The 27,613-nt window shown below is 46.6% G+C and overlaps 1 protein-coding gene across 1 annotated transcript; it reads left to right on the forward strand.

Annotated features, from left to right (window-relative positions):
* Nucleotides 1-10,159: 10,159 nt before the first annotated feature.
* klf13 (Kruppel like factor 13) lies at nucleotides 10,160-25,871 on the forward strand. The gene is made up of 2 exons (XM_084477585.1): nucleotides 10,160-10,918; nucleotides 20,050-25,871. The coding sequence occupies exons 1-2, from the start codon at nucleotides 10,483-10,485 to the stop codon at nucleotides 20,394-20,396; spliced, it is 783 nt and encodes a 260-aa protein (XP_084333711.1). The 5' UTR covers nucleotides 10,160-10,482; the 3' UTR covers nucleotides 20,397-25,871.
* Nucleotides 25,872-27,613: the final 1,742 nt, after the last annotated feature.

A 27,613-nucleotide genomic window follows, 5' to 3' on the forward strand; every position in this document is an offset into this window, starting at 1 on the left:
ATAAAATGGGCAAATAGGTAGGCCTGTCTCTTGACCTTGCGGTCTATTTCTAGTCTGAATGCTGTCTATTTTCTACCAATATGTACGTAGCCTATTCATTAAAATATTATAAAAACAAACTGATCGTCAATACAGACTTCTTTAATGGATATATCCTTACCAATTTCCTTTTAGCCATATGTATTGTGTCTTGTAATAGATCCTGCTCATCAATGTCTATTAGAATCCCTAAGCATGTTCATTTGTAAAAAATAAAATTAAAAAAAATGAACGCAAGACAGAAATAAAATTTAAAATTAAACATGTTAAATTTCATCTTTTATATATACTCCCATATCATTGTTATGGGAGTTGCTCTGTTTCTCTGTAGTTTGCAATTACCGATACTTAAGAATCATGGCGTCAATATAAATAAACTTACCTCTATGAAATGAATGAATCTGAATGAATGTATTTGGATGTTGTTACATTTATATACTAAGTGTTAAACTTGAATTTACAAGACGCTTTTCATTTGTGAACTTGTTTGCATTTGTGTGTGAACCTGTCTGGATTTTTGACTCTCCTGACGTGGCTGGATTAACGAATGCATTTTTTTCAACAAGGAACTCTCTGTAGCCAATCAGATGCCTCCCTCGTTTTCAGCCAATCACATGACTGCAGTCCCGACCTCTGAAGAATAAGTCCCGCCTCCGAGCCTCCCGGTTGCCTCGGTCAAATGTCTATGGGAAATAACATGGGTTTTTTGAATGATCGTACATAACAAACTCTGTAGGTGGCGAAGAAGTAAAAGCTTCACGTCACGTCACGCGTCAAGCGTCACGTTTTGAACTACACACTTTTCCCATCTAGTTTCGACTTTTTTGGATTGTCGGTGCCGTTAAAGTATCATTAATAACCTAACCCTAACCCTTTTGTTTATGGATTTATTTTACATTTATACATACCAATATCCATTTGTGTGTGCATAGAAATGTATTTGTGAGAAGAGAGTCATTTATATATAAATCACAAAATACATTTGAATCCTTCTCTGTGCATTCATTATTAATGAGACTGTACTGACCCCATAGATAACTACTTCTTCTCATATAATTGGTAAAATACTGCTCCCAAGTGGTTACAGTGTAGACCTACATCAGTCGGCACTCAGTTCAAGTAATTTATTCAAATATATATAAACTAAACTAAACCATAATACCAAATGTGTTTTTGTGTTTTTACAATGCTTATGTGAGTAGGCTACAACATCAAACCAATCCAACCAATCCAATCTCCTAATTATGAATTCTAAAAAAACAGATATTAAAGTTATGAAATGAATTAATGATTATAATGTTGTAACTTGAATTGCAAAATATTTGTTTTATGCACATTGCTTAAAAATAAATGACATTGAGACACACACACACACACACACACACACACACACACACACACACACACACACACACACACACACACACACAAAAAAAAACAACAACATACAAACACACTCACACACACACACGTGCAGATGGCGTGTGTGCAAAACACTCTTGTTCTTATAAACAGGAGTGCTCCGGAGTGCAGTGGGATTAACACTACCGAGACACTATCACACCTGAGAGTAGACTCAAGTGTTTTTAAGACTCAACTCCCACGAGTATCCTCACCGGGGACAGGGTTGACTGGGCGGGACTCACAGAAATACTCATCATGTTTAACCACTTTATTAGACTTCCATTCAATCATTCATTACTGCCCCCGTCGTTTCCATCAAGTTAATCCAGTTCCTGAAAGAGAAGGTTAACTAATCTCGAATCCCAGTAAAGATGCTTATTCAAAAACTAGAACGAATGCGGCCGTGTCCCCTCTCTAACCACGGAGGAACTTGTCAAAACAATCAGTATGTTTACATGCACAGCTTAATCCGATTAAAGCCATAGTTTGCTCCGCAATTGCAACTGCAATTGTCCGGGTATACCTGGCGGTGAGTAAATCGATTCATTGGCCGAAGCGTGTCATGCCCCGGTACGATAGGTGGCGCTGTGCCCATTTCAACTAGTGGTAATAGAGCCACCGGTTGACCTCTTTACGTCACCAGCAACAATAAACTCAAGCTGCATTCGAGAAAGATGTTTTCAGTAGACAGCTGTCAGTTCACTTCGGGTCCATATCATTTCTCCGACGCTCCATTGTTCCGACCTCTCGGTCGTATGCAGACTCCTCCGGCTGCTCTGCCGGCAGAGGAGAGCGTCCTTCACCTGTGCCGGTGTCTCTGAATGAGGGTTCCTTCGCCAGGACAAAGGGCTGTTTTCTAGGGATCAGTCATGAGAGTAGAAGGGCTGTTTCTGGGAATCAGTCATGAGAGTAGAAGGGCTGTTTCTGAGGATCAGTCATGAGAGTAGAAGGGCTGTTTCTGAGGATCAGTCATGAGAGTAGAAGGGCTGTTTCTGAGGATGAGAGTAGGAGGGCTGTTTCTGGGGATCGGTCATGAGAGTAGGAGGGCTGTTTCTGAGGATCAGTCACGAGAGTAGGAGGGCTGTTTCTGGGGATCAGTCATGAGAGTAGGAGGGCTGTTTCTGAGGATCAGTCACGAGAGTAGGACGGCTGTCTCTTTGTCTCCTGCAGATGTAAGGGCGCAGCAGTCTCCCGGGAGGCCGGTCTCAGCTCCCGGGTGGAGCCCAGGCGCTGAGACGCACAGTCAACACGAGAGCCTTGAATCCATGGGATAAGATGAGATATCACTTTACTGTCGGGTTTGTTCTGAAAATTGTCTTGAGTCACAAGTGCCGTAGTCAGACAGACATGAGGCCAGAGCCCTCAGTACAAGAGTGGCTACAAGAGTTGAGGAAAGGGATAGGTGTTTCCTGAGCCCTTAGCACGACCGCACACACACACACGCACATACACACACACACACACACACACACACACACACACACAAACACACACACAAGCACACACACAAACGTGCACACACTCGCACACACACACACACACACACACACACTCACGCACACACACACACATGCACGCACACACCGCTAGGCTAGGCCAGCCGGACATCAGGGAAGCAGTGCTCCTGGAAACCTTGCCCCTGGGAGAGAGGCATGTGATGAATGTGTCTCTTGGCACGCAGCTTCATGTCTGCAGAGGGCAGCAGTACAGGCCTTACTTACTACCCTACGCTCCACTGCTAGGAGAGACTGCCAGCTACATGTCTGCAGCGCAGGTCTCTAACCCTACACTCCACAGAAGGTCAAGAGTGAATCCATATGTTGACGTGTGCGGCTGTGAAACAACAGCACTCACAACCTGCAGGAAGTCACACGTGCCTCCCGTCCCGAGCAGAACAGACATTTCACAATGCGCTTTGCCCAATCGCTCGCACTTCTCCTATTGGTGAGAAAAAGCCTCATCAGAACAAAAATATTTGCTGTGTCAGGTCAGGGTCAGACAATTTATCTCTCTCTCTTTCTCCTTCTCTCTCTCTATCTCCTTCTCTCTGTCTCTCTGTCTCTCTCTCTCTCTCTCTCTCTCTCTCTCCTTCTCTCTCTCTATCTCCTTCTCTCTGTCTCTCCTTCTCTCTCTCTATCTCCTTCTCTCTGTCTCTCTGTCTCTCTCTCTCTCTCTCTCTCTCATCACAGTGCAAGAGAGTGTTTCAAAGGGAGACACAATTTACCCTCTAAAACACTTTTGAAATATTGGAACAGTTTATTTATAATTGAAAATCACAAATCTACTTATTGAAAGTCTGGTAAACCAACCCAAACTAATGGGATATAGATTGTGGTAAAATATTTTAAAAATCAAGTATATTTCCTGAGGGTTTCATTGGGGATACATGACTACAGTCCAAGGATTATACGTGTTTCATAATGAGATGTATTTTCACCCACACACACACACACACACACACACACACACACACACACACACACACACACACACACACACACACACACACACACACACACAGGCCTGCATGCCCACACTCACATGCATGACATCAAGAGTACTACACACAAGTCCATACTTTCCACAAGCTGTTGTCTGTCCCAAGCTAAATGTATAATGACATATTAACATCTATGACTGCTTCATAACGTCAATACACACTGTTTATCTCAAAGAGGAGGTGCAAACTATCCACCACAACACACATGTTTGGTAGCATTGGCGCTCATGTTTATTAGTTAGTTAGTATGGTTAATGATCTATTATAGTTAATGAGCATTATAAACAAAATCTCTCTCTCTTAATGACATTTTCATCTTTGTATATAATTTAAATAAACTGTTATGGCTGAAGGAACAGGTTGCTTGGTGTAAATAGAGGAAGAAGGCTGGAGATTCCCAGTTGGACAAGGCCAATACACTGTATTGGCCTTGTCCAAACACGACAGAAACACTAACTTCCGTGGCCTGACATATGGCTGACAGTATGGAGACTGTACTTTGGTACAGTCAACTAAAGGTTCTACTTTTTATTTCACTAGTACTATGTCTTGCAGATAGAGATATTAGGTGGGAAGGGGGCTAAGCGATCCATGGATATCTATAATATCAGTTGGTTCATATCTATATCTACCAGTAAAACAATATCTGCCCTGCAGAATAGTTGATTCTGACCACGCTCCTCTCAGCAGCACCAGCGTTAAAGACTCTGGATGTGGTGTGCAAGCAGTGGGTTGATGTTAAACATGATGTGAAACTTAGTGAGTTACTAAGTACTACACGATTCAATTAGGGGGGGGGGGGGGGGGGTGGGCGTTGCCTCTTTTAACTAGTTAGCAATAAATAAACCATTTCCTGTAGGCGTATACATGTTCTATGCAATCCATTTTTGCAATACCACACGAAACGTTGCATCAAAAGACAGGAAATAAACGCCCTCGCACACACACACACACACACACACACACACACACACACACACACACACACACACACACACACACACTCACAAACACACAGACAAAGTAGAAATACCCTCAGTAGTTTAATTGCAAGAATACACTTCACGTGTTGCATCTGGCATTTCGTATTTTTTATTACATTAGTAAATCCGGGACATATATCTATATCTATATATCTATATTTGTGTATATATATATATGCATGTTAGTTGGGCAGAATGACGTATCCAAGCAAAGACTAGTTAAAGATATGTACTACTTATGTATTTGGCGCAAAGACGTTGGACGACGCTTTTGCTGACCTATATACTTCCGCAGGCACGGTGTCCTCGAGCTCACCCCGTCCGACCGTTCCAGAGAGGAATCTCCCGGTGTACACAGCAGCACATAGCAACAGCAACTCCCCCCTCTCTCTCCCTCCCTCTCTCTCTCTCTCTCTCTCTCTCTCTCTCTCTCTCTCTCTCTCTCTCTCTCTCTCTCTCTCTCTCTCTCTAACTATCTCCCCCCCCCTCTCTGTCTGTCTGTCTGTCTGTCTGTCTGTGTGTGTGTGTGTGTGTGTGTGTGTGTGTGTGTGTCTCTCTCTCTCTCTCTCTCTCTCTCTCTCTCTCTCTCTCTCTCTCTCACTCTGGAACTATGCAGACGGACTAAAACCCCCACCGCAGTTCCAGTTTGGGTTAACAGTTGAAGTCAGGGCTGGGGGAGGGCGCATGTTTAATAAATTGCTTATAGTGCGTTTAGCAGCCGTCCAACACTACGTCGCATATGTTTTAGGCAAAGCCCATCTGTGTAAACAGCATGAGCAAAGGAGAATCAATTCAATAAATAATGTGTGAATTGAATTTCAATGTAACTCACAATGTTGTGTTTACGTCGGGATTAGGCTGATCTGACCGTGCAACAAATAGGCTGCACGCTTTATATATATAAAAAGAGGGCGTCATCGTTTCAAACAACAGTTGCAGTGCATCAGAAACATGCTGATAATTGATAAATACCCGCCTCATAACTATGTTGGCTTGGGAAGATAACGTGTTGGCACCGTTTGTGGCAACATCGCGTGTCTAGTCAGCCGGTCTACCACCGTTTGGTGACGCAAGGGGGGAGCTATTAATATCTCGGGAACGGGATGTTCTCGCTTCGGCAGTAGGGTCACTCGAGGATAAACAATTTCCACTCGCCTTTGGACAAGCGGGTGGGAAAAAAGTTACGTATACCAGTAGTTGTAGAATTATATCTGTTTTCTTTAGCACTCCCCACCAGGCTGCCATTGTAGGGGATTTGCTGCACACAAAACCAGACCTGATTTAGCAGTTTGCGGGCATCGCCCACACAGTGAACCCGATGCCTGGTGTAGCAGTCCTACCATGTGGTGTCAGTAGACCTACTTCAAAAAACCTTTGTTTTGATGTATGACCTATTGTGTTGAGGTCACCTGGTTGAAAGGCAACATGTGAATCCATGATCGATCACTGACTCAATCATTTTATCTGTCATCTGTCTGCAGGTTTGGTCTGTCTCTCGGTTGGTGCATCAGTCAAGAGCTCATCATTTCAGTATCACGAATGCAATTACACGTGGACCTCACACACCATAGCTGGCGTTGAATGGTGACGCATTGTGTAGGTGTGTGTGTGTGTGTGTATGTAGGTGTGTGGTACTCAGGGATGACACACGTGGTGTATGAGTGTCACATGTCAACAGGCTAGAGAATGGAGACCCCTCATTCTGTAAAATCAGCAGCCCAGCCTGTCGGTGGTCTAGCCCCCCTCGCCGTCCAGCTGAATGGGGTGTTTACAGAGTTCCCACCCCCACCAGAACTAAAGCCCCCAGACTGATCAATGCTCCGGGAATAGCAGCACTGGTGACACGCAAACGGCTGCGACTGTGTGCGTGCGTGTGTGTGTGTGTGTGGTTAAGTGTGTGTGTGTATGTAAGGTGTGCATTCATGCCTGTGCCTCTGTGTGTGTGTGTGTGTGTGTGTGTGTGTGTGTGTGTGTGTGTGTGTGTGTGTTTATGTGCGTGGGTATGTTTGTATGTGTGTGTGCGTGTGTCTGTGTATGTATGTGCGTGGGTGTGTGTATGTATGTGTGTATGTGTATGATTGTGTGCACGTGCGTGCGTGTGTTTGTGTGTGTGTGTGTGTGTATGATTTGTGTGTGTGTGTGTGCTGCTCCTGGTAGTTGCATTGTGCAGAGTAAACAAAGTCCCCGTGTTGTTAGGGAACGATGATCACAGGGTAAGCCCGTAGCTCTTTGTTGCTCAGCACTACCCGGTCTTTAGCTTAAACGTGTTTGTTGTATTCATTCCAGATGTCAGTCATTTGCAGGGAAAGAAAAAAACATAATACTTGCTATTTTGAGCTTTCAGAAAATTTGGCGCAATTTAGTTAGAAGCAAATAATAGACAATCATAGACATAATAATAGTAAAGCAATTCTTTAGAAAATCATACACATAATGCAGATCCAACATCAGATTTGTGGAAGGACTGTTTTTGGTGTAAGTACTGGGCCATCAATGAAAACATATCATTTAGTTGGACCTTTTTATCCAGCTTATAGAACAACAGTGGTTGAAGGTGACCATGCAGCCATGTGCCGCGCTGACATCAGAGGGATATCAGTGCTGGGGTAGTTAATAAATTAGTTCCAGGACCAGGTTTAGGAGGGTTTGGCTCCCTATTCTCTCTTGTCACGCTGACATGGGCAAGTCATTCCCTGAGAGTACATTCAGGACTACCCGTCCACTTTCCAGTGGATGGGTCAAGTCAACATTGACAGAGGCTCTACCAAAGCTCTTTACTCTGACTAATATTGTCTTCCAGGTAGAGTTCCACCTAGCAATTAATCTCAACCATGCGTCACCAGGTAATTCATAGCGCACGGAGGGCGTCGTTGGGCTCTTACAAGTGAAACTGAGAAGACACAAACAGACAACACCGTAAACAGGACTGCTGGTGACTCCCATCGCGTCCCCGTGAATGTAGAAGTAGTTTGTATTTCATTACTAGGAAGCACTTTATACCATTACTCAGTGTTGTGTCGCTTGCGGTTGAAGAATATGAGCACTGTGCTCATATTCTTCAACCGCAATTCTTCAACGGCAATTGTTTGAATCTAAACGTTGTGTGCTCAGAGCACACAACGTTTAGATTCAAACAATTGCCCTTTCCTGTGAGCATAGGCTAGCATTGGAATGACACCATTCATGTATGTGAGCTTGTCTTGCTTCTCGGCAGGTCAAGACAGTCAACAACCATATGGCTAGGTGTTTATCAATATTTATAATACTGACATAAATAATCAGCCTACAGAATATTGGTTAGGGTTAACACATCCAGAACAGTTTTAACAACGGGCTACACATGGTCTCTTTAAATGATGAGCATTGTCCCAGTACTGTTGTAAACAGCGCTGGTGAAGCACTGGTTTGTGAAACCATGAAGTTTGTTTTCGCTCACATGGTCTCTTCAAACGATGAGCATTGTCCCAGTGCTGTTGTAAACAGCGCTGGTGAAGCACTGGTTCGTGAAACCATGAAGTTTGTTTTCAAACAACATGACGAAACGATTGAAGCGGTTATGACCCTCTCTGCTCTAATAGGAGTGTTGACTGGGACGTACAACACATGACGTATAACACATGCCATGGTGACCTGTGGTTTGAGCTAGGGAGTCGTCGCCTTGCTGTGAAGGGGCTTGCGGACTCGTCTCTCCGCAGTCTTCGGCGAAAAACAACCAGAAAGGTCAACAACAAGACGTCTGATCTGGACCGGTGACCAGACGCACTGCATTCATGACCCAGTCCCCCATGCTCTACGTGGGATAAAGGATTGCTGTGGAGTCCAGCCTTGTGGTTTTAGTTGAACACTCGTATCTCTGTGATCTGGGTGAAGAGGCGGTTCTGCTGGTGGTGACACTTTGTCCCTGACTCTGCTGGTGTGCACCAGCGGCTCGGGTCCTGGTCAGGTTGCCTTGTGCCCGGGGGCTGGGGTGGGGTGGGGTGGGGTGGGGTGGTACCTCATGCACTGCAAACAAAACGACTGTACATGAGGACTGTTGTCCCAGACAGAGTTTGGACACTGTGTTCTGCTGGCTGGTTGCCATGATGGGGAAATCAACAAACCCTCTCCTCTTGAGTCATCTCTGGATGCTACCAAAGCGTTTCAGAGCTGCTCGCTCATAGAATTGCACTGAGTGTACTTATAAATAACATATAGAACAAATAACAAATCAAAAGATTAAACCACACGAGCCCTCTTTTGTCTGTGTCACTCATTAACATTTCATACATATTGTTTTGGATATTGATTAATACACGTTGCTTGTGAAAGCTTATGAGAGCTCAACTATGCGCCCCTCAAGCTGTCACACAGCACAGGCCAGTGAAGCACTGTGTGAAACACAAGAACTCTGGGTTTGTGTGATGAAAGAATATGTAAAGTAATGCAGCCAGATGGCTGTCTGAATGCCAGGCCCATGCTCACACACTGAACACTGGGAATGTTCTAGTGAGGCCCTTTGGCTCACAATGCTGAGAGTGTGCATTCATTTGCACAGGAGAGCATGGAGCTGCTAGACTTGCATGTCCTGTAGGCCTATAGGTGTGGAGGGCATTCTTCACCAAACATACTCCATGCTTGTGTAGTGTGCACTGAGGTTTTCGGCAGCACTGTGCTGTATTATTCATATACACTAGGTTATATATATATAACGAAAATAATATATATAATATATTACATATTTGTTATTTTGCTTAATCTCCTTGGTCTTTATTCATGAGCTTTAACAGGTCTGAGTGACATACAAGTTGTGATTCAAATACAATTTGGCAACAATAGTTCATTATAGCCTACAAGCTATAAAGGCTATTATCTTTATAGTCTTTATAGCTTATAGCCTATTTAACTATCAGAATAAAAATAAATTAATTGTCACAATACAACAAAGTTGACGTGTAAGCAGTAGCCTATAGTTACTAGCCATTTATTGGATACATTTAAAAATAATTCAGACATATTCTTTGAAAATGTGTGAAACCAGATAGACGTATTACATTCCATTAATTGACCACAATATACAATTCGTATGCGTCATCGCAAACTGTTGAGGAACTATCAAGGGACTCAAGTTTTTTTGTGGTGGTGCATGTAGGGACAGCCGGTATCCAATGAACGGTCGGCTCCGCTGACGATACCGCCAAGTGCCACCGGTCGACACGCCCCCAGCGTGGATACAATCAGCATTAACAGACGCTCACGGAGGCACACACTATGCTGAGGAGTGTATTGATGCCGCGATGGGAGTCATGACATTCAAGTTTTTAGACTCATCCTCGTCGCAGTCGTTGCAGTGAATAGCAAAACTATTTTTATTTTCATTCTTTTTTTTTTTACATTTGAAACGCTGATTCATCAGGATGTTGGTGAAACTGCAAAGCCGGGTATAGAACCATAAAGTCGCCTCTCAAATGAGAGCGACCTCCGCAACACCACACAAAGGGAACCACGGAACAAGTACTTTTTACAAGCTGCCAATTTTTGAATGTCATAAAGGAGCTGAGGGGTTGTTTCAAAGACAAGATGGATCACTTTGCAGCAGAGTGCCTTGTTTCAATGTCCAGTCGTGCGATTGTCCACGCACCAAAAGGGAATAAGGAGATTAAACCAGAAAGTCCATCCTCCTCGAAGAACGGAGAGGAGATCAAAGACCCTTTGGTGAAAGACAACTCGTCTCTTTTTGTAGTGGCGCGGATTCTGGCGGATTTTAACCAACAGTCCCCCAACAATGTTGCAGATCAAGCAAAAATAAAAGAGGAGAGCATGCCGAGCCTGATAGATGGAAACTCTGCCACACCTACCAGCCTCTCCGATCCTTCGCTCAGACAAAGAGGCAAAAAATTCAGAGGTCGGATTGAACAAGAGTCTCCGCAGAAAAAGCACAAATGCCACTATTCAGGTTGTGAAAAACTTTACGGGAAATCTTCCCATCTCAAAGCCCATCTAAGGACACACACAGGTCAGTGTTTTTGCAAGCAAATGTTTGGTGTATTGTATGGTGGACGTGGTTCCTTAAAGGCTTTAGATAAGTCGGACAAATGCAACTTTTGTTAACTTTTCCTGCAGTGGGGATGACAATAACGCTTTTTTTTATCTTTGCATTAAATTAAAACGCTATATCCACACAATATAAGCTACATTTCCTTCTCTGGGAGGAGGGGGGCGTGTATCAACAAAATAAAAGGCGATATATCGCCTGCTCCCAAGTAATGCATAGTATAAATTCCTTAATGTTATAAGTTGTCACACCCAAAAAATAAATCCTATTTACATTTGGATGGCGTAGAGACAGAAAATGCAACCCTGCTCCCCATGTCCAGAGTGGCCGTAGCGCTCTTGAACAGCCCGTTCTCTAAAGTAGGCAACGCACTGCAAACACACTGCAAACATTTCAGATGGAGATGTTGGAGTACTTATTTTCGAACCATTCTGAAATACATTGCGCATACATGGCAACGGAATTAACATGTCGCATTGCCGAACACGACGTCCACATTGCGTAGACAAAATAACATGCAGGAAGTTTTGTTTTTATAACCCTTTTTTTAATCAATAAAGCTATAGTAGCGTCCTGCTGCAGATTGAAAGACAATCGAATAACACAAGCGAAATCCAGGCAGCTGGGCTACATGTGTTCTTCTTGAGAGAAAATATACATCCGCTATCGTTAAAGCCCTTTGCATTCCACTAGACGGGAAACACAACGTGAAAACGATGTAGATCAAGTGGAATTGGGGGTTGATAATAGTTGTGCAGTCTGTGCCTGTCTGCCCAGAGCCCTTTGTTGTGATGTGCCACACCCCCGCTAGACAGACTGCCAGCTGATCTGGCCAGCAACAGACTCAGCTAGTGGAGCGCAGATGCCCCCGCACACCGACTGAGCTGCTCTCTGTTCTGCCTGTATTCAACCAGCGAGAGACCCGTATGAAACACTTGCAAACCGGCTCCCTTCTAAAATCATATATAATCACCTTTCTGTGGTAATAATAAATTGAAGGTGGCTGTATAGCATATCTATCTATGTATATATCTATAAATGTTACCTTTCTGTATAATCTATCTTTCTATCTATTGATGTTTATATCTATATATTTATTTAACGTGTCTGTATAATCTATCTATCTATTCTTCCCCGGTTTTTTTTCGTTCAATAATGTGATAGCGCATTTGATTGGTTAGTCAAAATGTGGGTCATCTGAGTTCAGATGCGGTTGTCACGTCACAGCTACCATGCAGCGCATTGCTTCCTTCTAGTCCACACTAGCTGAGTCAAGAGAGAATAGATCTGTACTGAGTGCAAACCAACTGTATTGTAGCAACCCATGTCGTGCAAATTATATATATATATATATATTTTTTTTTTTGCACATTATCCAGTGATTAGCCCACAAGATGCGTTTTATAAAAAAGTCAAACAGTGATGGCCTGTAAAACGTGTTTGAGAGTGTAAGGCACACGCATGTGGAATGTGAGAACAGTAAACATGTACTTTATATGCCACACCATGGTTATAATTGATGTCTATCTTTTTAAAACCAGTTCCACAATTATAATGTGTCAGAATGCTTATTCGTTCTCGTAACTCAAGAAGGCGTGGCAGCGTTGACGGACAAGAACTGATGGCTAGATTATCAGATCTTTCACTACCTCCTTTTTGGTCTTAAAGTTGTTATTGGGGACTTGCCCATACACTCTAAACACAATTTAGTTAAAGCTCAGCTCCTTAATGCTGATGAAGTAGAGAGCAGTCCAGTCCTTCACCCCAGCAGATGTTCTTCCCACTGTTGAGGTTTCATTAGGATGTACAGACGAGGTGGTACATGCTGAATAGAAATGGCTCATTATCCTGCATTATGTTTGATGGCCTGGAATCTATGGCGGTTTAGGGGTCTAAGGTTACCAGACGGCTTTGTCTGAATTCCAGGAACTGGGAGGAGGCTTTTTAGACAATGGAGGGGGAAATAAAAGAGGTGCAAAGTGACAAAATACGCTGCCACGTTCTAGCCACCAGACCCATAACATGACGTTGTTATTTCCCCTAAAGCACCCTAGTTTGTTGTGTTATTTGTACTTGATAGAGCGGTGAAATCTGTAGATTCTGGCGTGTGTGATGTTTGCCCCCTTTCGTGCGCTGTCTCATTGATGCTGATGATCACAGAATAGACTAAGTGCTGCGTGAAACCCCGTTATGCTACTCCAGTCACGTCAGGCCGCGGGCTCCAACAGAACCATGGCCCTCCAGAGCTCATTAGAATTCATGTCTTCCTGGGGAGGAGAACAGTCTGAGCACTCTGTGGAACCCGCAGCTGGGACTCAGTGAAGGCCATCTTGTCCGTGTTCAAGGCCAGGGCAAAGGCAGTGTCCAGAACACCAGCAGGAAGTGAAATATCTATTAAAAGTCTCCTTTTTGAACTCTGTTTGAGTTTTTTCTTCAATATCAATACCCATGGGGTATCCCTACTAATCCTTTGAACCTCGCCAGCCCAATTTACCTTCTTTAATGCCTCTTTCCACCGACAGCACCAGCTCAACTCGCCTCAACTCGCCTCGACTTGGCCCGCCTTTTTTTGCGTTTCCATCGCCAAAAAAAAGTACCTGGTACCCAGTACTTTTTTTAGTAGCACCTCCTCAAGGTTCCAAGCGAGCTGAGCTGGTACTGTCACTTTTGTGTGACGTAAACAGGCTGCTCGCTGCCACTGATTGGCCAGCAGAGTGTAAGCAGCTGGAAACGGGAATATTAACTCAAAGTTAAAAGTTGTGTCCGGCGTGGCTGTAGTCCACGGACCCGCTCCCGAGGGGGACACGGATCAGCTAGAGTTAGCACTCATTGCGTTTTTTATTTTATTTAATTTCCCGTTTCCTGTCATAACCTTTCCCGGGAATCAGGAAATAGTCTTGATCAGATTTCCCGGGAATCCCATCTCTGGGATTAAACCCTCATGACGACCCGCCCACGTTGAAGAGGTTCTTTTCTATGACCCGCCCACATTGAAGAGGGACTTTTTTTAGATGGAAACACGTCCGTGCCTGGAACCAAACCAAGTTGAGCTGGTCAACTTTGAGTTGAGTACCTCACTATCTAAGGGCCTTCAACGTTCCTCTTGGAAAAAAAATTCTTCTGTGACCTCCCATAGTTCATAGCGGTAATGAGGCAGAAGGGTGGATAACTGTTTTTCTCACTTTCTTCAATTTGACCTTGACTAACTGATGGGCTACAGCTCCATTAGGGCTCCAAAGGTCAAGCTTTCCTCTCTGCCACATGGCTGGAAACGCACAGTGGGCCCATTCCATCAGAGTCTAGAATAAACAGACAGCATCAGCCCCGAAAGAGACTGTGTGTACTTGGACCTAACCCAGTTCTTTGCTCCACCATTATCCTGGGATTACTGTTGTATTTGACTCAGAATCTACCCTCCCTGTAAAGAAAAGGCATTGTGTCTGTTTGCCTAAAAGCAGGCGATTATGAGCTCCACCTGATTGGGTTGGGTGAAGGTTGCACGCAACCTTACAGTAGCTTGCCAAAAAAAAGGGCATTAGTTGAATGTTCTTGATCCTTACAATGTTCAGCCTCCATCATCTGTTCCATTTCTTTGACTCAGCGCTGCTTTGTACCGAGAGGATTATCACTGTAGACCCTTGTGGTCCCTTAGCATTGTTGTTCCTTTTAAATGCCTTCCTTTTAATGGCAAAAAACATGAGGGGTATTCTTTATTCATCCCTTTCTTCTTGATTACACCTATAACCGTCTTCTCCGGACGGCTCTAAAGCCGGGCTAAATGGACGCCGTGGCACCTGGTTCTCTGAGGCCCGGCCCGGCCTGCCCCTTAGTGTCGATTTACAGGAAGCGCGCGCTGTAGACCCGTGGAACTCAGTGTTTATTTATTTTAAACATCCACTGGACAGAAAAAGAAACTCCTCGCCCTTCCATAACAAAACATGGCGAACACCACCTCCCATGCAATGGCAGTTGGATGAAAGGGGCGTGTATGTGGCGCGGTGCTGCACTGTGGGGGAGGGGTCCGTCCACCAGTTACACTATCAATGGCTGCCATTGATGTAGGTCATTTATTTAGCTTCATCCCACGATAATCTGATTAGTGTTTGAAGGGCCACGACCTCCTGCAGAAGAACCCTCCTGACAATGAAATACACAGATCCCCTCAACCAGGGGGGTATTATCAATAATCTATTAGCCGTGTGTGTGTTGTTCTCTTCAAGAACCAATAGAAGCTCATAATGTGTTTTATTTAGAGGTCGGCCTGTTCTCCTTGCCCGTGGCGTTTGGAGGTGTGTTCACCCTCTTCCTGGGTGATCCATCAGTCCCTGCCACGTTGAGGTGTGGCCCTTCCTTCACGGGGAGGTGGGGTGAGTTTGTATGACCATATGGGGCAAAGCCTGGGGAAGGGGGGATGTGTGTGTGTGTGTGTGTGTGTGTGTGTTTGTAATCCGCCCCTCGCCCCGCCAAGCCTCCCTCGGAGTATCGGGTACCGGGCTGGACGGAATGCCGTCAGTGCGTTGTCAGCCCGATTCTCCTCTCATCTCCACGCGCCGTAATGAGACCGTACAGCAGCCAGCTCTTCTCCTGGCTCATTGTCCGATAACGGGTCTGGTAAGGGGATATCAGGCTCATCATAGGGGATACGGTTGAAGACCTCCACGCGCTGAATGAAACCGGCTTAGGTGAGCAGGAGGATGAAGGGACGTATATAGGCAGCCACCTGCATGTAGCCTGTGCTCGTGTGTGGACATGTACCGTAAACACCTAATGGCCACGGTTGCTTGCCAAGGCCTTGGTTAACCAGGGTTAAAAAGATTAGCCCCTGCTTGAAAATACAACCGGGCTCCAGCATCCAGGTAATTTTAGCTCAGCACTCAAGGCTGAAAGGGAGTGGCCACTCAAACTAATTGAGGCAATAGTGATGAGCTGGTCAATGCACCCCCTCACCACCCCCCCCCCCCCATAGAGTTAAAAGGATAAGGTAATGTATGGATGACTGATGTCTGCAGAATAGAGTCACCCGCAACCTGTCTCTACGCCGTTGGGTGCACGTCAATAACCTTGTGCGGGGTGGACCGGGGGGGAGGGACTTACGGTTAGAGCGTCTGATTGGAATGCATTATGGGAGTGGCAGTCCCGCGGGGAGCAGGGCTGCAGCTATTGTGCACCACCTGACTGGAGCTCCGTGACAGGGGGTGGAGCGGCCTCCTCGCTGGGAGAGGCGAGACCTCCCGTATCGGGGACACAGGAGGACCGCGGCAGGGCTGGCTGGGGTGGGTGTGTGTGGAGAGCATTAGGAAGGCCTCATCAACATCTGTCTTTAGGTGTTTTCTTCTGAATGCATGCCTGAATGAGTTCTCTGAAAACAAGCATTTGGATCAATCTGTAAATGCTTTTCTTGGTAATTTGCCACCGCTTTACCTTTGGTCATTCTTCATGCTTGAATGCCCATGCAAAAGGTTGCTCTCGGTTCTGCATTTCAGTGCCCGTCAGAGTCGGTGGTTTCTCCCTCTCTAAGGGTGCACATCGTTTGGAAACCTTTTTCTTATTGTCTTTCTGCTTTTAGAGTGGCATCATGCAATGCCTGCTCCCACTCAATCATACGTTTTATATGTAAAGTGCTTCCCCAAACAATAATTAAAAGAGGGACAGCCAGTTATAAAGTATATTTATCATCTGCCAGCCCCTGCAGATGGTCCCATTTATGTCCTCCTGGCGTGTGACGGAGAAGGGCGTGGCTTCAGCCGGGCTGACGACTGGGAGCACCAGCGTCACTCCTACCCTATCCTCTCCATGCGGAGCTAGAGGCTTGCTCTCGGCAGTGATGTCATGGACGAGAGCCTGCTGCAGTGGCCACCGCTGATCAGAGGCTGGCCAGTCATTTGAGCATTACCCCGAGAGGAGCCTCACGCCTGGCTGTCTGGCGGTGGCGGTAGGGGCGGTGGCTGCCGTCTGGCTCCGAGCCATGACTGCTCATAAACATGCAAGTAAATTACAGGCTTCTGATGAGTCCTGCCATTTTGCATTTAGTGGTGGTGTGTCCTTCCTTCAGCCCCACCCCGCCCACCACCCCCCCCCCCCTTCCTCTTCTGTGTACATTGCCCAGCATGCTTTGCTACGCTGACTCAAAGCCCCACTTGATGTTATGCCAGCGCTGAACTGAGATGATTATGAACAGTGTTGAGTACAATAGGGCTCTTCTGCTGACATCAATGCATGAGTCCAATTAACATACAAGTCGTGTTAACTTTGTACCCCTTCACATTTGCAGCTCTGATAGCTAGTTGTTTGACGGCCCATTACATAGGTAGGGCAACATGTCATAGCAGCCTCATGTATTTTAATCTGTGCGAGTATTTCCACAACACCCGAGCAAACATCAGGAATGCAATCTGCCCTGGTGTGAAGGTCCGTGTCGTCGGTGCCAAAGCGTGCGACTCGGTGTGCATCAGTCCGCTGCATCAGTCTGCTGCGTCAGTCTGCAGCCAGTGTGTCCCGGTGTGAAGATGTAACCAGATCACAACGCCGACCGGGGCGTCTGCTGAGTCCGTCGGTGTCTAAACCCGGGACGCGCCGGCGAACAGGAGCTATAAAGAGGATGGGAGATGAGCTCTTTATTTACTGTCCCAGTGGCCCCAATGGGAACAGTTAGACAACCCTAGTGCCTATGACATCATCGCACTGCCCTGGAGGGGGGGAGGGGGGGGGGGACACTGCTGCTTAGTCGACGTATAGTTTATAGGGCACGTGATGCCACGCTATGGGTAACTGGGTCACTGTGTAAAGGCTTTTCTAATTACCCCGTCCCCCCCGCCCCCCCCCGCCCTGGCCCCCCCTTCTCAAACTAACTAGACTCTGAGAAAGACGGACCACACACGGACAGTGAACTCATAACGCCCCTGGCGCTGCGCCAGGAGATGACCGCCTGTCACAGTGGCTCCCTGTGTGAAGAGTGCTGATGTGCGCTCGCAGGGCAGGAAGCAGAGGCGGTGGGCCCGGGGGGGAAGCGGCTGAAGGGACCCTCTTCTTCTGAGAAACACCACAGTGCGCGTAGAATAACTGTCCGTCAACGTTCCCCTCGTTCGTCACGTTCCCTGTGACGCAAACACGAGGATTTAATTCCCCCCACCACCCCAAACCTCCCTGCTGTTACCCAATTCTTTCTTTTTTATGAGGAATTCCTCCAAACACCTACTCAATACTTCCACAAGAATAAAAATTAAAAAGACAAATGCCAGTGTTATGACAGATGTCTGAATTAATTGGCATAATGTCTCTTTCGGAGTCAACATTTCAAGACTGGCATTTGCGTGTGCTTTCTTCTTTCTTTCTTTTCCTGGGTTGAGGCGCCGTCCATAATGACCGGTACCGTCGTACTACACTAAACAACAAAGCACTTAGTCGAAGCGGAAAATAGACGGTCTATCTTTTGTCTAGCGTGTTCCTTAAGACAGACCTGGAGCTCGTCCAAATGGGAACAGGCATCTTAGCTTAGCATTGCGTTGGATACCTGATGCCTCCACTATGACTGCATTACTGTATCAGGGCAGTTAGGCTGGATATCCCAGCTCTCTGGTGTCTGGTTAAATATTGATGTTAGATCTGTTACACTGCTGGATGATTCAGCCAGCGTGTAGCATAGCGCTTTTTGTGGCCTTTAGTTCAGACTGCAGTATGTGTGGCACCATGAGCTGTTTCTGCTGAAACAGAGATGATTCAGTAGAACGGTACGCCCTGTTGTAATCAGCATTAGTGGTAACAAGCCATATTTCAAAACAGGAGGTTAATCTCAAATGTTAATCTCACACTCCTTAGGCATCAGCATGTAGGCCTATTGTCCTTCTCAGAAACAGCCTGATCACTGTGTGGACAACGTCCAGGGATTAATGGCGTTATTCTACAGCCAACATGCGTAATCTTCTTCAACAGAGCAGGGTCAGTGTGGGTGCTTTCTTTGTGAAACGCCAGTACTCTATGGGAGTTGCTCCCCCAGTGCCCGGGCACATCCACATTCCCGGCGCGCATGCAAAGTGTGTACAGCAGGAGCCAGACAGAATCCTTGTGGGCAGGGCAGAATGAGTTTGTCTGGAGCTGAGGTGAGGCGTCTGAAGTTGGAACACAGAACACAGGCCCGGGCTGTCTAGACTTGCTCTGTCAGTCCGTCCCTCTGTTGCCGCACGCTATGCAGCCATGCAAAACAGGGTTGGGGGGTTAGAAGTGGTGGAAGTCATAAGGGGAGGGGGGGAGGGGTTTCTGTTTACCAGGCTCATTGGCACCAGGTAGCAGTCAGTCTGATCTTAAAACGCGCAGTTTCCATGGCGGCCCTGAGGGAAACCACAGAGTGGTTGTTATGTGCTCATTTGTCATTCGAGCTCGGAGAGCACAGTGGAGTCTCTTCCTTTGCACGTCTCCGAAGGCTTAGGGTTGAACAATATGACTGATCCTCTCCTCCTCTTTTGTAAAGAACTGCATCATCATGAAAAAAAGGGCAGCCTGCCCCTTCGGTGTAGTCGTACTAGGTCACGGTGGCAAATATAGAACGCTGGATCTCGCTATTGTCAGGCAGAAAACCATCGAGACGGGACTAAAGCAGTGCAGGATTAGCCGTGTTGGCCACTGCGGAGAAGCACAGCATTTTGACACTTCCGTATCAGAATGGAAGAAAATCACAGCGAGATATACTGCACCATCTGGCTCTGGTGGTTCTGTGCCGAAGCCATATTTGTATCACTGGTGAAGGGGGGAGGGTGTTGTATCACATGCACATACTCACATAAGATAGGCTAGGTGGATGGTGGAAAATAGTCAGGATAACTATTGTGGAGACCATTAGCATCTGGAGCGCCGCTAATTAAACAGCATGCCTGTTTCCCCCGTTGTAGAGCCAGATTTGAGGCGATTTGAAGCGCGATGGCTCGCTACTTCACTTGGCAAACTCATTTAAAGAGGAATGTGTTTTGTACTTGGCTGTCTTTAATGGATTTGTTCTTTCACAGTTGGTGTTGTTTTTTCCTGTGTCAACATCCTGTCTGTGCGAACCCGTACTGACCTGGCTCCCCCCCCCCCCCCTGTCTGTCTGTCTGTCTCCACAGGTGAGCGGCCCTTCCCCTGCACCTGGCCCAACTGCAGCAAGAAGTTTGCCCGCTCGGATGAGCTGGCCCGCCACTACCGCACCCACACCGGGGAGAAGAAGTTCGGCTGCCCGCTGTGCGACAAGCGCTTCATGCGCAGCGACCACCTGATGAAGCACGCCCGCCGCCACTCCGAGTTCCAGCCGGGCATGCTGAAGAAGCCCCACGGGGGAGGGGGCGGCGGCGGCGGCGGTGGCGGCGGCGGCGGAGGAGGAGGGGGGGGTAGCGTGGCGCGCCCCGGCTCCCTCAGCGACTACAGCCGCTCCGACGCCTCCAGCCCCGCCCTCAGCCCCGCCAACTCGCCTTAAAAAAAAACGACAAAAAACAGAAACGCCACCTCTGTCGCACTTTTTTTTGGGGCCCCCCTTCAAAACTTACGAGGCCTCTTCTTATCTTCTTAACAATTGTGTTGCACATTTGTCAGCAACCTCCCCCCCCCCCCCCCCCCTATCCAGCACCCCTCCTCTCTGCTAACCCTGTGCTTGCTGTGGTGTACCATACTGTACATAACTGCTTATTGTAGTGCAGTTGCCTGTGTGTGCGTGTGTGTTTCTTAAAAGTTACGCTTTTTTCCCAGACGGCAATATGTACATTCTCTACCATATGTCTGTGGGGGGACTTTTACTTTGAAGCTTCTGGCCATGGTTGCTTGTGTTATGTGTGTGTGTGTGTGTGTATTCGGTTAACTAAACAAGGGTTTAGACGAAAGCAGGAAAAAGTCGCAGACACTTTTGAGTCTTATCAAAGCATTTCGTTTTTTTGTTCTTTTGTTGGGGTTGACGAATGGCGAGAGGTCAAGGAGAAGGGATAGATGATCCAGCTCAGGATTGAAGACATAGCTTCTCATTCAGAGTACCACAGTACTCTCTGCTCAACCCTGTTTTGACTGCACAATATACACATCACTTTACTCTTAAATTTAACGGGGCTTGAGTTCTCATGCCCTGCTCAGGGACGGCCTTGTTAGCTTGAACGAATGAAAGAAGACATTGACGAGAAACATAATACATTACAGCAGCCTTACGCGCTACAGGTGTTGCACTCTTTCCTTTGTCTGTTTCTTAAGTTAGTTTTTCAAGTCAACTAGCCCTGGTCTTACAGCCATTCATACCCACACCCACTACGCTCGTGTACAGTCTCCTGAGGGATGTAATGAAATATTTCCCAGTTAATACAAAGCGGTTGATAATAATCCAACACCACTAATTGCGAATGACCAGGTACTCTTGCAAGCCACAACAGTGGCTTGCACTGAGCAACAAGAAGGCAAGGTTCAACCTACATTCAGCTTCACAGGGATGTGCAGATCAGACAACCTATTACAAATGAGATGTTATAAGTTTTAAAGCAGCTGTCCCCTCCCCTCCCGCCACCATCTACAGTACTTTCCACTTTGCCTATACCTACTGAGGCTAATGCCCACACATCTATAGGCCTATAATTACCCTCCTCACAAGCACATGGGACGAACCGTAGACGAATGAAAGGCTCCATTCAGGCCTGTAGAAGGCATTCATTTAGCCCTGCGTCTGGGAGCCCCGTATTTATCACAGGTAGCCCCCGCCCCCAACCCCCACCCCCAGATCCTGCTCCTAGTGGCCCCTTGGTAGGGAAACGTCTGGGTCCCTCAGGGCAGTTCAAAGGAGGGGGGGCCCCCCGAGTGTCGGAGACGCCTCCGGTGCTCTGAGACGGAGCGCTAGAGGTGGAGGACTCTTGTGCTGGAGGAGGCGCACGGTGAATAGAGTAGCAAACCGCGAGGGACAGGGGAGACGGCTTAGGTTCAGGGGGGCTAATAGCAGATCGGCTGCTCGGCACATGTTAGCCTAACGAAAAGAGACGTGCTCGGCACTGAGTTTAAAATAATAAATGCCGAGTGGATTCCCCTCAGGTTATCACCTCCCTGTTTCTGGGCAGAAGACGGAGAAAAGACAACAGTACTGCCTAAATGTTAGCGTTACACGTGGGATCGCGTTTCCGTATGTTATCCTAAGCACAAGTTAAAAAAAAAATGGTGCACATCATGCCGGGGGGTTTACTGCCTCGAATTTGACCCAAATCAGCCCACGCTCATCAACAGCTGCTTTTAAACTTCAACACACTCATAGGGTCGAGGGTCAGGGGGTGGTGGGGGCTTTTTAAACGTTTGCGAAAACTTTTGAACCAAAATGAACATATCAGCAAGCTCCATGCACGGCCCAGCCGCCTGTGACACTCCCCCCCCCCCCCCCCCCCCCCCCCACCCCCCATGTCCCCGTGAGAACGCCCGGCTTGTGTTTCTAGTCGGACATGCCTCGGGTCAGTCAGGCGCAAAAGGCCCGGTCAGCCCTCCGCAGGAAGAGGGCTGCGCTGTGGAAGCCACTGCAGCCCCCACCAGGCCGCTTTAGGCGTCCCATCTTATTTCAAAACCTGAAGGAAATCAACTTTGTGCTCTGATCCTATATCAGCTCCACTCTTGACTGTTGCCAAAGTCTGACGTCATCGCAGGTCGCTCGTCCCCCCCCCCCCCCCCGCTCGCTACCTCCAGGACTAGCTGACCGTGTTCTGTTTCTGTGGTACTCTTTAGAGCATAGTACGATAGCGGTGCAATGTGGGAGAGAGCCCACAGAACCACCCGCCCAACTTCACACCCACCCTCCTCCCTCCTACCCTCCTACCCACCCTCCTACCCTCCTTCCCTCCTCCCTCCTTCCCTCCTCCCTCCTACTTCCTACCCATCTCCCTCCTACACATCCATCCTCGTACCCTCCTCCCTCCTACCCTCCTCCTTCCTACACACCCACCCTCCCCACCATCCACCCACCCACCCACCAACCTCCTACCCACCCTCCTTCCTCCTACCATCCTCCATCCCCACCATCCACCCACCCACCCTCCTTCCTCCTACCCTCCACCCTCCTACCATCCTCCCTCCTACCATCCTCCCTATACCCTCCTCCCTAGTCAGACGAGCGTAGACCGAAAACATCTTCCCATCTCTTCTTGAAGGGTCTTGTGAGGAAAGCCACACACAGTTGTCCGAAACACAGCTTTATCAGTTAAAGTGTATGTTTGTTTTTTATGGATCAAATGAACCCTCAAAGGTTACTAAATGCTTATATCCCCATACCTTTTCTTCTGTGACTTTTGTATGTTTATTCCAAGAATAATTTCAAACATTCATCCGACCAGAATCCATAATCTGCACATTTACCTCAGGGTTAACATCAGCAAAGAAAATGTTAGGCAGGATTTTATTTGTAGGCTTTTTATTTGATTATTTTGTGTTGACGTTACTTCGTAGTGCACAGATCCAGCCAGCCTTCCCAGGTTTCTATGAGCACAGTCTTCACCGCTGGCCAGTGAGATTCTGCCCTGGAAACTCAGGAAGTCCTCAGTCCAGGCATCCTTCTTTTGTTTTCTCAATGAAATACTGCAGCTCACTTCATAGTACTCTTCTGAACATTTATTTTTGTATGTGGTTAATCTACTTGAATCAAATGAAATAAAATGGGCATTGAACACAATGCCCATACAGGTCCATATTCAAATGTTTTGTTTTATACATTATGGTTTCTGTTGTGTATTTTTCGTTCATCTGTACCTAGGAGTATGGTGCAGCAGTCGACCATAACAGTCGACCACCGTTTTGTATATTATTCGTATTTGTTTTTTCTTTTACATATTTTGTTGTTTGGCGATTACAACAATATCCTCTGTGTGTCATGTCAAGCCAGAGATTCACAAAGTCCGATAAGAAACGATGAATATGATGAATATGAATAGTTTATTGATGTCAGGATACAGACTATCCCAATATGATAAGATATGCAAAGAATCCGAGCGATACGAGGTTGGACAGGAAAGGGCTTTTTAAACGGAGGTTGGAGATCTAAAGAAATAGGACTAATTCTTACTGCTCATTATATATCCTAACTAACTGATTTCCTTTACGTCCGTATTATTACTTAACTATTAGGATCTTGCTTTTGCTAAATCAAATCTCCTGCTAGTCAACATGTGTATGCTTAAAGTAATGTATTCATGAAATCACTGATCAATTTTCAGTTCATATTTTGATTTTGAATAATCACTCCTTAAAACATTGGTATATTTCTGTACCTTTCAAAGGTACCAATCAAATGGCAGTGATGTGCTAAATGCCAAATTGTGGCATGTTACCTGAAACCATCTGAAGTTTAAAGACTAACATTTATGCCATTTAAAAAACATGTATTTCCACATGGTGTCACGTGCAGGATTAAAGTAAGCAACCTTGTATGTAAGACGTTTAAGTTTATGATTCGGCTTTATTATTGTTTTAGTCTTTTTTTTCTCCATTTAATTATCTCTCCTCTTTGGCTGTCTGAAAGGCCCTCAATGTATGATTGCTTGTGAATATTTTTGGCATTAACAAAATTGGAATTACAACAAAACCCAACCATTCCAAAGGACTCTTTTGGTTTTGAATGTGCTCCTTTTTGTATACTGTTATGTGCACAGTTTGTTTGTCATTGACGATGTCAAACAAATCCCCACTTCTGTCTTTGCAATCGGCGTCTGCTTGTGCAGAGGAATCCAAATTGAAAGAACAACACCCATTCGAGTTCTAAAGGCAAAATAGTGATGATGTCAGTCTTCCCTTGTTGTAAAGGCTTTTTCAAAGATGACCTTCTCAAAGGACGATGAAATCAGCCTGCGGTACTCGTATCATATTTGAACCGTTTTCACTTCCTAACCAAAGGCTTGAGAATGGGGAAAAAAACGAGATTAATATGGAAGTCATTCGGTGCCCAACACAGCATTAGACTTTAACACTATAAAACCCTGCTGTTGCCTGTTAGCCCACCGCTACTACAGAAGTGCTTCACATGGACCTTTTTCTGAACCTATTCTAAGCCGCCCTTTTCCAACCCCTTTAACCGTCAACAGAAGCCCTGCTGTGGTTCAAAGTCCTTTTCAAATGGCCCTGTGCAACATGGCCTCCGTACTGGAAACATATTCTTCTTCTTCTTTTCTCAACCCAGGGCAGGATCCTCCTCCTGCCCCGCCCCCCCCCGCCCCCCCGCCCCGCCCATTCCCGTACTGCATATGTCTGTTTCAGGTTCTCCAGCACATTGTGCCACCATTGCTCCCTGTTGACTCTAATGTGTTTAAATGTAGGACTCAGAAACTGAGACAAAGAGAGCGAGAGAGTCTGTCGATAGCCTGCAGGCTCGGTATACCCAGTACATGTTGGTCCTCAGTGTAATGCTAACACGCTGTCTCCTCCTGTGTGTGAATGTGTGTGTGAGTGTGCGCGTGTGTGTGTGAGAGTGTGGTTGTGTGTGTGTGTGTGTGTCCCCTCTCCTCCATCACCATCAGTTGCCTGTTGTAGTGACTCTGTGGTGCTGCCCCACTGCCCCCAGCACCATCATACTCTATCTACTGTGTAAATAACTTCTGATTGAACTATGGCCAGTGCATCCTCCTACTACTACGACCTCAACCTAACCTTCAGGTGTCCGGATCTCGTACGTTTTCAGTTGTTTTATTTTGTCTTCTCTCAATCAACCAAAATCACTACACTCAAGTGTTCACAGTTGTACAGCTCCACGGATTATTCCACACATATTCAACATGCTGGTCCATAGTTGCTTTTCGCTGTACACTTTTGTATGGCATTATTTTTTACATGTTAGATGATATATTGTGACCATGTCCTATGCAAATAAAAAAAAACAAAAAGAGATGTTGAATTATGTATGTTGTCATAACTTGTATGCATGAAATAGTGAAGTTTACATTTGGAAATAAATTCATAAAATAAGCCAGTTACTATATTGTGCCTTTTTTTTTTCATTAGAGCTTTGCGTCCTATCCCGGTCTGTAAATACTATAGAATAATGCATTCAAGTGGCAGACGGGAGGCCTTTATCAGTACGTTAAACAAACAGGACTTTTGGGAACTGCAGTGCAGAACGGGAGGGAACAGATAAGAGCGCTGAGGGCAAACTGCGTGCCTCCACACCCGGCAGTTCTTTTAAGCCTCCATGGTCTGGAACATGCTATCAACAAGGAAAGAACACCGTGTTCCAACCGTAACGCAAAGGTTGTTGACAATGAACACACACAAGCTTTTTGTCCATCTGTCTTTTTCAGGAGGTCCAACACTGACCCGGGCTGTTTTCTGTGTGACCTTTGTTTGACCCCCAGCTATTGTCTCTCTCTCTTGACTGGCTGTCACATTTTCAACACAGTGCTTTTATTGAATAAAAACGAGTACGGACTTTACAACAAATGTCCCTCGTGGTGAAAACCCGTTCTGTGAATGAGAACGGGAGCTAGAGAGAGTGAACGGAGTGACATGAAAACGCACTACTAGAAGGTGTGTGTGTGTGTGTGTGTGTGCACCCCTCCTCAATCATTACACCTCCTGTCTCTAGGCAATTTGGAGCCACACGGCTACGAACAAGCTGCTGTCCCTGGCACCGCCACAGGACTTGGTGTGCTGTCAGTGCGACACAGCCTCTAAGCCCGGACCCATGAAAGGAAACAGCATGTCTCGTACGCTCGGGCAACTGTGGGCAGGATGTTCAATATCAAAGTCACGCTTTCTAATATTCTCAGCTTTCCATGTATCCAAACTAAAATCTTTTAAACTTACAACAGTGCCTCTTTTTTTTTTCTTCCCTTTCATCCTCCACACGTGAACAATGACGGCTCATATAAATGATTCAACAATCGTGCGCTGTGGCCGGCCAACGGCTTAGCATACGCTGATGCGTGTGCCGCATCATTACCCCCCTGTGTTTACGCGGAACTTGTGGGTGAGGACATTGCAATCCCTTGTGCTCTGGCTGTGAACCTCCTTCCTCGTCTCTCTCCTCCCCCGTGGTCGTGCTGCGTAGACTCTGAGGACGCCGGGCAGGAAGGGACATCTGAGGGGGGGGGGGGGGGGGGCAGCCAACACTGGAGCTGTGGTTCAGAGGAGGATGTGGGCACGCAGGGGGTGGGTGGGGGAGGGGGAGGGGAGACCGAGCAGGAGAAGAAGGATCAGTCACTCTTTCCTTTTGCCCATTCCGAGCACCGAGCACGGTGGTATCCCGCTAGAGTTACATAAGCGAGGGAGAGATTCACACGTTTATCAGAGCGGGAGCTAAATAAGAACGGAGACGGAGGTGTAGGTGGGTGGGTGAGAGACGCTCTGAGCAGTAGGTGTTTCAGGAAAACTTTCACTCTACGTGTGAGTGTGAGTGTGTGTGTGTGTGTGTGTGTGCGTGCGTGTTGAGACTGACTCACAGTAGTATCAGGCTCATCTCAAGGGGTGACCCCCCTCTCCACACAGAAGCCCCCCTCTACTATTACCTGCACTCTTTCTTCCTTCTCATCCCCCTCCCAGTCTCCACAGAACCAGGCAGTGGGCCATGTGATGCCGCCGCCCACTCCTGAGAACAGAGCTGCAGCGCTGCCCCCCCCCCCCCCACACACACCTCCCACACACACACACACACACACACACAGACACAACTATGGAGGCTGGCACCACACAACGACAGGCTGGTGTGGG

The sequence above is a fragment of the Micromesistius poutassou genome (genome assembly GCF_964030765.1).
Source record: "Micromesistius poutassou genome assembly, chromosome: 13".
Taxonomy (NCBI): Eukaryota; Metazoa; Chordata; class Actinopteri; order Gadiformes; family Gadidae; genus Micromesistius; species Micromesistius poutassou.

Excerpts from the sequence above, each read along its gene's own strand:
- klf13 (XM_084477585.1), top strand. The coding sequence starts at position 10,483 with ATGGATCACTTTGCAGCAGAGTGCCTTGTTTCAATGTCCAGTCGTGCG. Across the intron at positions 10,919-20,049 it reads CCATCTAAGGACACACACAG|GTGAGCGGCCCTTCCCCTGC; the intron begins GTCAGTGTTTTT and ends CTGTCTCCACAG.